At 38.8% G+C, this 16662-nt stretch overlaps 1 protein-coding gene across 2 annotated transcripts; it reads right to left on the bottom strand.

The window, feature by feature from the left end:
• Nucleotides 1-5247: 5247 nt before the first annotated feature.
• On the bottom strand, nucleotides 5248-9547 carry LOC117623309. Of its 2 annotated transcripts, none has more exons than XM_034354230.1 (7): nucleotides 9489-9547; nucleotides 7766-8378; nucleotides 7590-7671; nucleotides 7351-7417; nucleotides 6582-6767; nucleotides 6423-6483; nucleotides 5248-5772 (listed from the first exon to the last, which is right to left on the bottom strand). In XM_034354230.1, exons 2-7 carry the CDS (start codon nucleotides 8274-8276, stop codon nucleotides 5564-5566), a joined length of 1116 nt encoding a protein of 371 aa, XP_034210121.1. In that variant the 5' UTR covers nucleotides 8277-8378; nucleotides 9489-9547; the 3' UTR covers nucleotides 5248-5563. The 2 variants fall into 2 exon arrangements, with proteins under 2 accessions (XP_034210121.1, XP_034210122.1); XM_034354231.1 differs by lacking the exon at nucleotides 5248-5772 and adding an exon at nucleotides 5781-6008.
• Between the last annotated feature and the right edge of the window lie 7115 nt (nucleotides 9548-16662).

Genomic DNA, 16662 nt, shown 5'->3' with positions numbered 1-16662 from the left:
CCATCCTAGCCAAATTACTAACCTACCCTCCTCTAGATAATCTGACTTCTCCGATAGGAGATATTCTTTCTTCGTGCAAATCACCGCATGTGTAAAAATAATTCATCAAAAATATAAAAAGAAAAACTTCTGCACGCATATGTCAATGTAAAACTCTTCCTTACGAATGAAGGAATGGAGTATTTTTCTTCTTTCAAAGGCGACTTATAAACATTAAACAACTACACAAGAATCATTTTCTTTGCTTTGTTTCTATATGATTGTGGTAAATTTTGAGTCTTTCAAATTACTACTAAATTTAAGCTGAAGATTGGTCCAATATTTTGTTACAAGTTAAATAATTTCTTTGATGTACAGCAGCAGGACACAGAATATTGCAGATCCTGAAGTCGTTTGGACCACCATAGTTTTCCCAATATTATTTGTGTAGAAAAGGCACGTTTACAGCACTGCATTATGTTTCATTTGAGTCATTTTGAGCCCCTTGGAAGATTGCATATTCTCTGTCTATTTTTGTGTGTGTTTCTTCTTTTTCTTTTTCTTTCTGGTGAAAATTCATTCGTAAAAGATAAAAGAAATAAAATGGGAACAGTTGCAGAAATGGTTTTTACTTAAGAACGTGTTCCTAATATTAGCCTTAAGAAAGTGTTATTGGCCATGGACCTAACCTTATCGCACCAATGTGCTCATCGGCCATACATTGATTTTATATTAAATCAAGAAAGTTGAAGTTTCATTCCAAAATTAATTGGTAATGGAAGAGTAGTTCAACTTCTTATAAGTAGTTTCAAGATTTGTTAATTTTCCAATGTTGGACAATTTTACCTTCACATTCTCACATTAATTTCTGATTAAAATTATTATGTCGGCATGATCCATTATGCCTGGACCAGAGAAGGTACACTATTTGTACATGTAACCTCTAGTTTTAGAAACTAGCTAGGGTTATGCTTTAAGCTTTAATGCGTGAAGTGCACTTCTTTGTTTCTTTGCTATGTCTTGAAACCAAGTACAATTATTAATACACACCATTAATAGGATCTGTTAAATTTGGACACAAATTTAAAATCGACTGAGGAGTTCATCACTCGCGTTTTGTTCAACATAATAATTACCGTACGTCTGATTTGAAATGTGCACAAATTTTTTTATAGTTTATGGCTAATTGGAAAAACATGTGGGTAAGTGCTTCCACAAGAAATGTCCTCTGTCAATATAATGCCAACAAGCAGCATGGTCTGGCATTTTGTTTATAAGTTTTGTACATATCAGCAAAAATGGGGTGGCCCAACACTTAAATTTTGTGTGTAAATATGTCGTTCTTAGTAGACGTCCAACAAGTATTTAGGCATCTAGGGTTCCCAAAATTGTGCACAAGATATACACCTTAATTCCCAGAATACATTCCTTGTGTTGCTTTGATAAATTATCTAAACCCCCAACAAAATTTTAAATCACTTTACAGAAACAGATCTGTAAATATGCTACAAATTTTAAGTAAATATTGATGTGGTTCAGAAAGCATTGTTTATGAATGATTCTGAATAGGTAAATAATCATTTCTATGGAGAATCATTTTAAGTGATTTTATGGAGAAGCACATGAGAGGTGAATCACTCCCAAACGAGCCCACCAAGCATTGTGTTTCGTAAAAGACAATTGAGCCTTGCAAATTAATTGCCACATACCACATTGTAATTTTGGTGAAGACAGTGAAGCAAAGAGTGGTCAAATTTACTTTCCATTATTAACGATTCTTCTGTGAGTTAAGGACATTGTTCTTATCAATTCCATTATTGTGATGTCTTTGTTCTTTCATTTGATTAATTGCTACGATTTTGAAGTTGCAGTAAGATAAAGAAAATGATGCACACCCCACTAGCTATAAATGGTGCCTCCTTTTTCAGCCATAACATTATCTGGGCCATAATCACTCTTGTAATCAGAAATTTTATATATAATTAAGAAAGTCGCATTCATGATCATCTCCATTAATTCGATAAATATATGTATATATAGAATTAGGATAGAAGTGGCACGTGCTTTGGTTCAACATGGAGTACGGAGGATTGACCCATTAAACAAGCTATAGTTTGTAAGGAACATTAATTATTAATAATTAATTAAAAAATTAAGACCTCAAATTAGACACCTTTACATTTTCTTTTTGTCGCCAAATTTAAAAGGAAAATGCTAGTGGGATTACAATGAGCATAAATTCTATTACAAGATGATTAAAATATGAGACCTTTTTGGAGTTTATCTTGGACCAAAAAGAGCAAAGTTTTAACCTTTTAAGATGTAGGTGTTGAATCCAATCTCCCCTCCCATGTTAGGTGCCACCCAAAATGCAAGCGCATAAGTGCCAAGCTTTCTATCTACCTATTATGTTTATGGAAAGCATGTTGTGAAAGCAATTCGACATTTTCGCATATACAGACCTGTAAATATTCTAATTTGTACACAGAGAATATTACTTAAAATCTTATATATGAACATGATGAACATACTGAAATGGTTCTTTTGTTGGCTTTTTATGAGATTGAGATGTACGTAACATACTAACATACCCATATTAATATTATTATATTGATCATATGCCAATGGAGTGAAGATCCTAAAATCCTTTTCAAAAGTATATAGTTATATGCTCAGATTTGTTTAGTATATGGTGTGATGGTGGTGTGCATCATCATTTTCAAACACTACCCTGCTAGCTACTAAATAATAAAATATGAGTTTGTTTAATTTTGGTACTTGTGAAATAAGTTAGCTAGAGTTTTGCTTGCATGGGAATGTTAGCTAGCTTGCTTTAATTAAACTATTATTATTACATATAGAGGAATTTTTAGGGCTACACAACGGACTGTTATTATAATCAACTGATCTAATTCACATCTGCTAACGTTACTTAATTATTATTTCGTATAGCTGATGCAATCTCTCTTATATGATAGAGAGGGAGCGAGCGATCGTGATAGAGATGAGGGACTTATAATTGATGAAATTGAAGAGGAGGGAGGTGGGGGGGTGCAGGGCCACATGGGAAAAGTGAAACTATCACATGATGAGGGGATTGCCTATCTGCCTTTTAGCTTAGCTTCATTTGAAGAGGACCAACTAAGCATCTCCATCATAATATCCTAAACTAGGTTCCAAGAAGAAGCATTGCAGCATCAACCCAACATGATTGCCACATGATCTCCACATCCCCACAAATTCTCATCACCCAATTAACTTTCAAATCACCACATGAATAAAGAAACCTAAGGGGCTAGCTTTGTGAAAGTCAACAAAAATGGGATAATATCCCATAGATGTCCAATTATTTATCGAATTTAAATGTACAAATAAAGAATTATATGTGCACAGAGAATCACAAGGAGAGGGAGTAGGGTAGGTTCCTATACACATTCTTAGGAATTTCATTGGAGGGCCCAAAATTGTGTGCCCATTAAACAAGGTGTGTATGGATATATGGGATTGTTCCACGTTAGAGGGTTTGTTCAATGTTGGGTGACGAAGAAGTCAATGTTCCATGCATCTTATTCTACGTGAGAATGAGAGCCTCTTTCATCCTAGCTATCTCACACATCTAAACTTGGGGTGTAAGAAAACTTTTTTTATTTATTTTTAAAACACACCAATTATTGGATAACTTTCTCTAATTTTCTGCTTTCATTTAAAGATGCTTCTTCAAGTTTGCATTTTTGCTAATTCCTTTTTTAAGAGGAAAACCAAATTATTAGCAAGTGTCACGTGTAATAAGAAGGGGGGCATTAGTGAGATTAAATTCTTTGCTGTTTTTATATGAGATTGGAGATAGCAGCAATAGCAAAAGTCAAGCACAAAACATGTCCAATCAGTTTGCCAGGTAAGTGGGATCTAAAAGTCGCCTGCATCACATGCCAACCCTGATGAGAAGTTTGAATATACTTCCAGAATAAATAAACAAAAACTCTGATGCGACAATCTCAACTGGTTCAATCAAACCTAAAACCCCAATACAATTTCAAAGAAAAATACCTCAAGTTAGGCTGGCTACGTTTTATGAACTCCACACAAACCAAACCTACTCTGTTTTGTTTTTTTGTATTTGTGAGTGGGTGCATGGGGCCATATGTTTGTTACAAGTCCCTTTTGTCATGATGTGAAGCTCAGAATTGCCGTAACGATCTTTGTGAACCATGCAGCTCCATGATGGCTCATGCCCCACTCCCTTTGAAATTGGGTTACATTACAAACTCGCAGTACACGAAGGACCTTTTGCATAATTGCTCTACTGTATTGTACCTTCTGGTTTTTTTTTTTCAAGATCCAAGAGGGATGGGCACTGGACCATAAGGTCGAAGTGTCAACACCAAATCCTTCTAGGTTTCTAAAATGATAAGGAACAGAGAACATTATGGCATCCCAAAGTCATGAGTGTTTTTGGTGCACAATTTGTGGACTGCGCAGTGGTATGGTACAGAAGAAAACATGGCCATAGTACAATTTGTTTTTATGAAATTGCAGGAGATAGTGACACTAGTACATGCGAAGCCCGTCCAATGCCATTACCACGAGTCAATGGCACTCATGGGTAGAGAGATTCACATCCATGTAATATCTCTATCACTTTTTTTCTTCTTGGTAGTTGGTAACATTTGTTTTGTATGGCAGAGGAGATGTATCACTTGTTTCTAACATGGAAGGGCGATGCACCAATGGGATGTTAGTTGGATTGGCCAAAGCGTTTAGTGTGGTTCCAAGTGGTCTTGAGTTCAAACCCTTTAAGTACTTGTTTATATGAATTTCCCTGTTCCCTTCCTAACTTTGGCAACAACAAAAACATGGAAGGGTGATGCAGAAGATTATGTAGGCATGAAAACCTTACCCATATAATTATATCGATGGCCCTAAACTTACATGGTTAAATTGCATTTTCTGAAATAAGCTTGGTTAAGGGAGCCTTTATTTGAAGCATATGCTTCACCACCGAACTGATTCTGTCGGTTAAAAAGAAAGGCCTTATAGTTTGAGCCCAAAAACATGTCCATATGCTTCACCACTGAACTGATTCTGTCGGTAAAAAAGGAAAGGCCTTATAGTTTGAGCCCAAAAACATGTCCAATCACAGACAGATGGAGCCCAAGAATCAAGAGAAGCCTTGACCCTCTGAGAGTCATGCACAAATCTGTGAGCACAAAAATGTTCCAGCAAAACAAAAACCAAAGATTAAAATGCCAATCACACAACTCTGATAAGTTTGCTCACTAAATATCTGATATCCGGAAATGAAATCAACTGTTCCATTCCTTGACCAAAAAATAAGGATGACATAAGAGATTCTCCAATATGGATGGAGCAGAAAGTAAATTTCCAATGTTTGTTTCAATAAACGCTTCAATTACAAGTTTTTGTGGGGTCAATTTTTCTATAACCTATGGCTGTTTTGGCAAGTCACCAGCTCCAGTTGTTTGACAAAGCTTTGGAAGAGTACGGCTTTAAGGGATAAGAGCAAAGCTCCACATAAGGCACGAAGGATGGCAAGAGCAAAATATAAGATATGCAAAACTCATACCTAACGCAGAACGGAAGAATTACAGGTCATGTTGTTCACGTTGGTGGTATCTACAGAATACACCGTACTAAGAACCCTGAGGTAGAAGGGCCAAGATGCACTACTTTCATTAATAGGACTTTGGCCAAATGGCTCTTGCTCTATAAACTCCTGTATATTTTCAGCAGCAGCCAACCCTTCCAGATAGACCCGAAGATCACCTCCAGGACCTGCCATATGTTGCAGTCAGTTTATTTATCATTTGCCTCTAACTCGTTAAAAATTTGACACATAATACCATTCAAACCTCCAGAACAAAGCAAACCAAGTACACAGTAAAGACATTCTGTCATCATGGAGAAAAAGAGCTAGGGATGGATGCCTTATTTCAACAAAAAGGTGTCCTGCTATTTTCGGTTCCTCCTCTCCCGTAACATTGGCCTTTTACATCTTTACCAACAAGTTACTGAAACCCAGAAAATACGAAGGTTCTCTTCACATATAATGTACAGATCCATCTTCCATATTCCATATTGGAGTAGCTGACAAATCAATTTGCATAAAACTTTTGGATAATTTGTTTTTTTTTTCTCTTCAGTCTTAACATTTGGTTATATTTGTTGCGTGTACATAAGTAATTAAATGAATCAGAGGATTCATACTGAATACTGAAGGACCGCTCAACTGGGGAGATCCCATGAGGTGCCCTATAAACATTTCTCAAAATTACATTGCCTAAAAACTTTCAAAGAAAAATATAAATAATTAAGGTTAAGCGATGGAAGCCAGAATGCAATACTTTCAGTGTATTTGCAGCCTTGTAGGGTACATGTACATTTTCTGAAATAGAAAGCAGTTAGGAATCAATTTTTTTAATTACCTAACGAAGTGTCGCTCCCTCGTTGGAACGTGTATGGATGAGGAAAGACTGCAGTATGTGCCTATAAAATGAGAGTTCAATACAAATCCAAAAAAAGATTTACGCAACTTATATGAGTAGCCCAAAAGAAGGGAAAAGATAAATTAAAATGAAGCTCACAGGATTAAGCAAGGCTTTGTAGGGGGAATCATCCAACAACAATGTATTTGATTCATTATAAATGCCCTTCTCCCATGGAAGACTAGGGTCGTGTTTTTCCCATATTCTCCTCAGTTCCTTAAAAACCAAGGTCTTATGCCTATTTTCTATAGTCCTGAAACCTGTTGCAGTGCAATGGGATAGATCCTGCAAAGCCATCATAAAATCCATCAAGATTTCCACAATTAAGATGCAAGGAAATCAATGCTTGAGCTATTTTAAGTGAACATTAGATGATAATTTTAAAGAATCTATGATAAGTCATCAGAAAAGCACAAGAAAGCTAGTTGTAGACTGGTAGAGATGCGGGATTGCTTTAATTGCTTTAATTGTTGTTAGGCTGATACTACACCCTATTAAGTGATTCTGAATTTAGGAAACTATTTTTCTACCAGGATTTAACCAATATACATAGTAAAAAGATTAAGGCAAAGATTTGCTGATAAAACAATCAAAACCAGTATATTTCGGGGACTACCTTCGACCAAAATGGCCAAAGTCTTGCATGCCTTCCCTCTCCTTGTGATCGGGATGAGGTAGATGCCTCCCAGCCGGGGGGGCGGATCAAATCGGATTTACAAATCAGGAGATTTTATAATTTAAATTCATTGCAAGATCATCTAATTGAGGATATGAGCAAGCAAGAAAGGTCGACTCGAGAATGTTATTACAATTTCTACACACAAGGAGCTAGATGATGCACAAAACGAACAGGAATAAAAGTGCTTACCCAACAAAACAGCAACTTGTGCTTCATATCACCCATCAGATAATCAAGCACTCGTTCCACAATTCTCCTTCAACAAATAAATAGGTATTGCTGTAACTAATAATACCAATTTATAACAACCAACATATTGCTAAAGTAAAAAGAGGACAAGAAAAAAGTTCTTCCAAAATATGAAGGGAAAAAAAATCAATTCAACATAAACGAAATAAAGAAATAAATGATAGCAGACTATAGGTTACTTGGATCTTGAAGACCACACACCCACTTCGAAATGCTCAAAGCAGAACTTAAGAAAATCAAGATAGAAGGGCCTCTTGAAAACTGAACAAAGAAAGTAAAGATGCAATTAAAGACAAAGAACAAATAGAGCATTAGAATTTTTATAAGTGAAACAATACTACAAACAATTTCTCACTTGCCCTCCCTGCAATTCGTTTGTCAGATGCAAGTCCTTTTGGAGGAGGAGAGACTATATCCGCAAGTAGTCCATTAATATCAAGAATAAGAAGCTTTTTCTCTATATCACAAACAGATGCTCTCACAATTGACCTATTTGAAATCCCTGAGCTGTGGTCCACTTCATTCATAGTTTTAACAGCTCCTGATGAAATAACTACTATCTCATCACTTCTTTCATCAACTAGACTTAAAGTTGACAATCTATGCATATGATTAGTGTCACTCTGACCATATTCCTGACGCAGGTTATCAGATAGACTAATATCTTGCAGTAGATTTGATTTCTTCGTCCTACGTCTCCTTCTTGTTTTCTTTTTCAACACTTGATTCGATTTCACGTTATTTTTGGTAGTTTCCATACCCATCTCCTGAACTCTAACAAAGGAAGGCCGAGGTGCTGAATTTACTAAGAGATTAACTTGCACTTCGCCCTTGGTCATTGAAAAGGAACTAGTACTCTTGATCATAAGCTATTATTTTCTTGGACTGATCGTTTTCCACTATTTGCCTAAGTAGGTCTGTTTCCCCACGTTTTGCAGAATCTTCAATCATTCCCTTTCTCTACGCGCCTGCAAGTTGTGGGCAGCAGAGACCAACAATGAGCTTTTAACAAGATGAGGAAATCTCATCTTTTTCAATAAATAATATACACACAAGTATCATATAATTCACATGGAAACTGTTAACGTGAATAATAAAAGAAAAGGAAAGAAATTCAAATTGTGGCTGATTTATATTATGATCCATCCATATTATTTCCTTGATTATGGTTGATAAATTGTAATTTTATCATTCCATATATAGGTGGCTGGATCTCTAATAATTTCCAGAGCTCTTCCATGAGCCAGTATACATGAAACTTTCCCCTTCCCATGGATGCAGGCACACATCGCCGAACCACATCAATTTTTTGTTTTGTTTTTTTTCATTTAGGATTTCAGCTTGGTGTCAGTGCATATTTTTTTAAAATCCAACTAGTCATTACCAGAGGAAGGATTTACTCTATTGTTGTTCAAGTGAACTTGCAAAAAAGGATTTAAGAACATAAAGGAAACAAATAACAACTTCAATGAAGAATTACATCCCCACAAACTGTTGGAATTCTTCAAGGCCGGATCATCTCTTATGCATTTATTTTTATAGAACTCTTCATATGGTTAGCATTTAAACTAGAGAGTTTCTATGTGAGCTAGGCTGAACATATTTTTAGAGAATGGTCTAAAACAAGCTTCAGCCTCTCCCAACCTACAAGCTCCAAGAAGAAACTGAACCTCCATCTATTCAGGGCCAAATTTTCTTCCTATCTAATAATAGAATGGTAACTGAATCCACCAAACCAAGAACCAAATGGGCTTACTGGACTGAGCTAAGTTAAACGGGCTTATTGGACTGAGCTAAGTTAAACCTCATTATGAATATGAAGAAGCTAAAACTTGGTATTTTTGCCACGTTCTTTTCTCGGCAAACAAACAGAGCTTCAAAGCAATGAAGAAAGATTCATGAAGAGAAATAGAAATCCAACAAATAACAATACTTTGAAACAGAGCAAATCGTAAGCATCAAAGGTACTGCGTTAAAATGTTATATGAACCAAACGACGTCGAATTCATTATGCATATACAAATTCTCAGATTACAGCGCGAAAGAGAGAGAGGGAAAGAGATGGATAAAGTTTTGACCTTTGGTGTATCCAGCGTCGCTGCGAAAGAAGAAGTCCTCTGAGTTCGCGAGAGAGAGACAATGCGAGGGAGAGGAGTGGGGGCGGATTTATCGGTATGTTTTTAAGAAGATTTCAAAGACAACTAACGACCACGTTTCACCGATCAATCGAAGACAACCCACAACCTCAAATGTTAGGTCTTGGCCCGACTTGGTACTGCCATGAAAGACAAGGCCGGTAACCCATGAAAAATATGATATGGTTCATTACTTATAGCCCAATAAGGCTTGTGATATATGCAAACAAATTTTAGGCCTTGTGCTTGCCCTTTTTTTTATAAAACCCAGGGATGTTACCGTTAGTGTTTTTTATGGGGTCAAATTGTTACCGTTAGTTGTGAAGCCACAGGTAGGTTTGGGATTGACCTTTATTCACCACAGGTAGGTAGGTTTATGGGTCTGAGGTTGGGCTTTAGTTCATTTCATTTTTTTTTTAAATTTTTTATCTGCTCACTCAAAACAGTGTTTTATTTCTGTTGGATTAGAATTTTGTGGGCCTGTGTTGGGCTTTAGTTCATTTCAGTTATCTTAATTGACATGACCCGAATCAAATTCCGCTTTGGAATTCGAGTCGAACCCTGTGCGTGTCCGACACTTGGCAAATGTCGGGCACAAAAGACCTATTTGTCCTTTTTCTTAAAATTTTGACTTTGACTTCTACCGAAATTTCGGCAGAGTCTCCCCTATATTTCGTTCAATCCCAAAACTTACACCTGTCAAAACGAGCATAATTGTCCAAACAACCAACAGCCAGCACTTCAATAAACATGCCAAAAGTTCCATTCTCGCTCTAGGGCAATATATCAGAGCAATTTTGATAGTTTACGGATCACTTAATTGTTTTACATACCAACACTTTTGAACCAGAAGGCGCGGAAGTCACGATGGCCCGGTGGTGGATGTCTTGTGCACACTACAGCCTGGGGGAGCAAAACAGTTGAAAGTGTGAGTGGACCAAAAATAAAGGTTCATAAAATATCTAAGAATATACTAACCCCATTGTAAAAATAGTGAAATAAATCTAAATACGTATTCTGCATTTAAAGCATACTAAACTCAAGGCATTATATGTAAATCATATTCGAACTCGATAATTCTCGCATAAAAGCAATGAAATCAATACAGTTGAGTAAAACTGAATATCTAAACTATCTTTGAAACATATTAAAATCAACGCAATTACATATTTATAGAAATATATGCAATCGCTTTCAAGAGCAATAAAACTTTCATGAAAGCATTGAAATCCAAATTCTCATAAAAGCACTGAAATCAAACCTGCATAAAAGCAATGTACTCAAAACTTGAATCAAAGCACTGCAATCAATCAAAACTACCACTCAGATGTGCCCATGTAATTCCGTCAATTCCCCTGGTAGGTCTCGGCGACACACAGTCTATCCGAGCCGCAAATCCTGGCAGGATACAGGGGACTATAGTCAGCCTGATTCGCTGGAAGGTCTCTGTGACACAAAGTCAACTCGAGCCGCTCTGGCAGGATCAGGGGACCGTAATCAGCCTGATCCGCAATCCTAGCAGGTCTCGGGGACACAAAGTCAGCCGAGCCGCAAATCCTAGCAGGTCTCGGGACACCAAGTCAGCCGAGCCGCAAATCTTGGCACTCACGGTCCGAGCGTCCCCGAAACTCATGAGGCAATGTCAAGTGCACTGACAAAACTGAAAATAGACTGGATGTCCGTAGACATCCGTCCAACTGAGGGTAATCACCATAACTGGGTACATGGTGGTTTAAAATACAATATCTTAGAAAAGTCTGCCAAATAACTGTATTTCAGTAATCCTGAAATTAAACTGCTATTTTCTCTGATATAAATCTCAACTCTGCTTTCTATCACTTTCTAGCATGTTCAACTAAGCAGCATAGAAATAAGGATATTTTACGGCACAAATCATGCTCAAAAAACATTCGACAAAACTTATTCAAAATCAAATAATGAAATTTACTCATATAAACTCATTTATAAAAACTCATTTATATAGACTCAGTTATATAAAATCATTTATGGAAGAAAGTCCACTCACTCCTGGTCCAAGCTCGCTAGACCTCCTGACGGTCTCTCCTGCGGGCCTGTCTGGTCCCTGGTGCCTGGGTCGAAGAAAATGGTGGCCGGAGGAGGGAGATCGACTGCGTTGAAGTTCCGGTGAGTTCCCGTCGCTTTTCTGCATTTTCCGGCCAGCACAGGCAGCGCCGCCGGCGGGGAAGGGTTGAGAAAGGTAGGGGACTTGATGGCCATTCCATCGCCACCGGTCCCGTGGCCGGTGGTGCCTTGAGGCGGCGCCAGCGAGCTCTGGAAGGTGGCTGGGCGGTCTGCGCCCGCGAGGAGAGAGAGAGCTGGGCTGGTTTTTATAGATCCAACTTTGAAATATTTATGGTTGTGCCACTGAGATTCTTTTGACCATAACTTTCTCGTTACAACTCCGATTCAGGCCTACTACGTGTCTATGAACTCGTTTCACCGTTCTCTACGCAATAGCACAAGCGGAATTGTCAAATTCCTTCTCGATCAAAAAGTCACCTTTTTCTTAATAAAAAATTACGAGGGCAAAATTGTCTTTTCGCAGAATAAAATATTCCTTAATTATGAATTTTTGGTTTGGGTTATTACAATCTACCCCCCTTACAAAAATTTCGTCCCCGAAATTTACACGCCTGTCACTCGAAGAGGGGGAAGGGACTGCTCCCGTATCTACTACTCGGGTTGCCACATAGCCTTTTTCACTAGAAGCTAAACACTTCCCATTTCAAAATCTAAACTGATTGCTTCCCACAAGTGAAATCAGCCTCCACGTCTGCTGATTACTTGTCTAACACATGAGATAAATCGGATTTTTCTCTTCGGAGCATGGGAATATGAAAAACATCAAGTCACTATGATAGATCCGCCGGCAAAGTAAGCTTATAAGTTACTGGGCCCTCAAGCTCTAAAATCTTCTTGGGTCCGATATAGCGAGGACTTAACTTTCCCCGCTTTCCCAAATCTTACTATACCTTTCTACGGTGACATTGTGAAAAATACCCAACTGAAGATCTTTCTTCTATTATCTGCATAACTCCTTGTCAATCCTGGGTCACTTGAGTCTTTTACTGATTAACCCAATATGTTTCTTTATTTTCTACTAAACTTTCAAATACCAATAATCTTTGCTTACCATTCCGTCTTCATACTGAGGTGGTTTATACTATGTTTCGCATGAGGCATCATTTGGAGACATCTCAATTATAGGCACCAGTGGCAAATTTGAGGTTTGTAATCCGGGGAAGATTAGTTCATCTGACAACTACCATTTGAGGCACACACTCTCAAAGGGGTAACTTCTCACCCCAATCATTCCGAAACTGCAGTATACAACGTCTGAACAACCCTTCTAAAGTTTGAGTCATTCTCTTAGGCTGATCATCTGTCCGGGGGTAAATTGCAGTATTAAACTACAATCGGGTCCCAAAAGCTGCTTTTAACTGAGTCCCAACGGGACGTAACCTGGGGTTCTCGATTTCAAACAATAAAGACTGGTACTCCATAAAGTCTCACGATCTTATCTGTGAAAATCTTAGCCGGTTTGTTCAAACTGTACTTGGCTTTCACCGGCAGAAAATAAACAGACTTTCTGAATCGATCCCTAATTTCCTACGCTCCAGCCTGCTTACTTTGTGCTCGGGGAAGTTGAACACAAAATCCATCGTAAGTTACCCCCGCTTCCCTTCAAAAAAATCGAAAGTGGTTGCAATAACCCTGATGGTTCCTGTCGTTCAGCTATCACTTGCTGACAAATTAAGTACTTCCTGGAAATCCCCATTTTTAAAAACTTCATTATTCACATCATATAACCAACCTTCACTCGTAGTATGCAAATCAAGATCCTGAAAGTGAGCTGCGGTATTCGTGCTACTAGCACTGATCTTCCCTGAAAGTGGCTAACAGTAGTGCTTCCGGATTATCCATATCGAGCTCAACTTGAGTTTCCTCAGTTCTATCATCACTGATAAATATCCTCCTCGGAGATAAGCTACATCTCTTGAGGAGTTCATGCTGAGTGTATCTATAACCACATTAACTTATCTTAGATGATATTCGGTGATGTAGTCCTAATTTTTTGTTAGCTCTGACCATTTTCTTTGCCTCAATTTTTCTTCCTCATGTATGAATAAATATTGTAATCCTTTGTGATCTGTAAAGATCTGGCATATCTCCTCATAAAAATACTGCCACAAACTTTTCTAAGCCAAAATTACTGTGGCCCGTTCCAAATCATGAATAGAATACTTCGATTCATGCTTCTTCAGTTGTTGAGACGCATAAGCGCTCACTCTACCATGCTGTATCAGCACAAACCTTAATTCTTGTTGCAAAACAACACTGTAGCACACGAAGTTCCCACTAACCTCCTGAAGTACTGAAATCGAAGTATTGGTCGGCCTGTTCTTGAGTTTAACATAACCCTCTTCACACTTATCTGACCACGCCAATTTAACTTCTTTCTTTGCCAAAGAGATGAGCGGTGTCGCCCTGGTGGATAACCCTTCAACGGAGCGACAGTAATACTCGGCTTACTTAGAAAACTCTGTACCTCAGTAGCACTGATCGGCCGTAGCCAAAGTTTACTAATGCTTCAACCTTTTGAGGATCAACAAAAATGCCATCTGCGGAATTCATGTGTCCTAAACGTCTCACTCTGTCTACCCAACATGGACACATGCTGAGCTTGGCATATAGTTGCTTTATTCTCAGAATCCACAACCCAATGTTTAAATATATCATATGTGCCTTTTGTCTGGGCACACAGCCACGAAGCGATCTCCGTAACGTCAAAACACTGTTCAAGGGTGGTCTAAACTGCGGCTAGTACATTCCTTATCCTCACAGTTCACCAGGAGCCTATAGTGCCCATACCTCATTCGACACGCTGTTTTAGGCATATACTCTTTCTTACATAACATTGGAGCATCCCAATAAGAGAAACTAGGCTAGATGAATCTCTTATCTATCAACTCCTGCAATTGCGTCTTTAACTTCTTCAACTTTGCTGGTGCCATTTTGTACATTGCCCGAGGAATGAGCTCCGTTCCTGAAGTGAACTCAAAAATGAACTCGATCTCTTGATAAGAAGGTAATCCAAGAAGATCCTCGGGAAAAACATCTGAAGATTTCCATTATCTCTGGTATTATTTACACGTGCTCAGTGCCCTAAGCGCTCCTTCCTGGGCCACCAACTGAGACACGGTCTCTGGCCAACCAATCTAATCCTTAAAATGACACCCAATCACTCATGCCAAAAATTTCAATCTGTAACTACAGCAGGTATTACATGCGCTTCCTACTAGGACATGTTATACAGTCTACCTGCGGTCCTGGGACTTCCACCACATCCCCTCGGCTGACTGCTGTCTAGATTGGCTACACTGATCTGGGCCCACCGCTGGACAAAACCTCCATAAACTGTAGTATCTCCTGTAATCTACCTTGCATACTTATTTCGATGCAGCAGTGATCTTTCTATGTTGAGGGAACAGCGGCAATCCTTTTGAAAAGATCTCGACTGTCCATAGTAATATCCTCCAGTAGTGCCCTACTGGCAGGGCCCAGAATGCTACCTACCGCACCTGGCACATTAGGGTCCTGCCAGATCCCAACAACAACTGTCTTCCAACACCTCTGACTGTACTAACCCAAGAGCAGTTTCCAAACCTACTCCCCTGGTTGGAACCTCTACTGACACTACATCCAGGTCGGTAGCCTCCAGAATTGCAACCACTCGATGATCTGGAACTGTAATTACCTCTCTTAGATACTCTCTGACTAGTATCACCTATATCAAAATGATGCGTATGTAGTTCACCCCGTGGTCTGCCCATTATCTGGCTGGGGCAGACATCACCACATCACCAAAGTTAATCAACCACTAACTGATCTCAATACCTCGGATGGAGGCCTTTAATCCCATCGTAACAAGGTGATACCTCTTACTTTCAATCTTTACTAGTGAAAAACAATACTTAGACAGTTGAACCTTTTTCTCGTACTCCAATATAGTATTATCCCTTATCCAGCTGCCAAAACTCTTGCATCTCACATTCTGTAAACTTGTGGATAGTACTAACTATACTTGCCACATACTAGTCAAAGGATCCCGATATCTCCTCTTAACCGAGTCCCACCAATGTCTGGAGTTTCTGTTCAAGGCTTCGTCCTTTCTATCCAATCCTCATTTACTGCTGGGCACCATTATCCTCACAAATAGTGGCCCTCCGCAATCCTCTTTACTTGTTCCACAAAACTCATGAAGGGATCTCTGGACTGCCCAGTCCTAGCTAAAGCCTGAGCTCACAACTCCAAAGTCTACTGGACGTCAGGATCTCCCTGCATACTAGGTACAGCAGGTACGGCTCCTGACGAGCCTCTAACAAACAACTACTCTACCGGTTCAGATACTAATGCGAGTCATGCCCGATCTAGGGATCCCATCCCCTTACGTCGGGACAACTGTCTAGTTTTCCTACGGACACCACCACCATTAGGGCCCAATTTGAAAAGAAAACGAGAATGCACAAAGTGCAAAGTCTACAGGAAGTGAAACCTTGCTCTGATACCAAATTGACAGGACCCGAATCAAATTCTGCTTTGAAATTCGAGTCGAACCCTGTGCGTGTCCGACACTTGGCAAATGTCGGGCATAAAAGACCTATTTGCCCTTTTTCTTAAAATTTTGACTTTGACTTCTACCGAAATTTCGTCAGAGTCTCTCCCATATTTCGTTCAATCCCAAAACTAACACCTGTCAAAACGAGCATAATTGTCCAAACAACCAACAGCCAGCACTTCAATAAACATGCCAAAAGTTCCATTCTCGCTCTATGGCAATATATCAGAGCAATTTTGACAGTTTACGGATCACTTAATTGTTTTACATACCAACACTTTTGAACCAGAAGGCGCGGAAGTCAAGATGGCCCGGTGGTGGATGTCTTGTGCACGCTACAGCCTGGGGGCGCAAAACAGTTGAAAGTGTGAGTGGACCAAAAATAAAGGTTCATAAAATATCTAAGAATATACTAACCCCCATTGTAAAAATAGTGAAATAAATCTAAATACGTATTCTGCATTTAAAGCATACTAA

Source organism: Prunus dulcis, chromosome 3 (genome assembly GCF_902201215.1).
Source record: "Prunus dulcis chromosome 3, ALMONDv2, whole genome shotgun sequence".
Taxonomy (NCBI): domain Eukaryota; kingdom Viridiplantae; phylum Streptophyta; class Magnoliopsida; order Rosales; family Rosaceae; genus Prunus; species Prunus dulcis.
The sequence above is the reverse complement of the archived record's forward strand: the minus strand, read 5'-3'. Positions and strand labels throughout refer to the sequence as shown.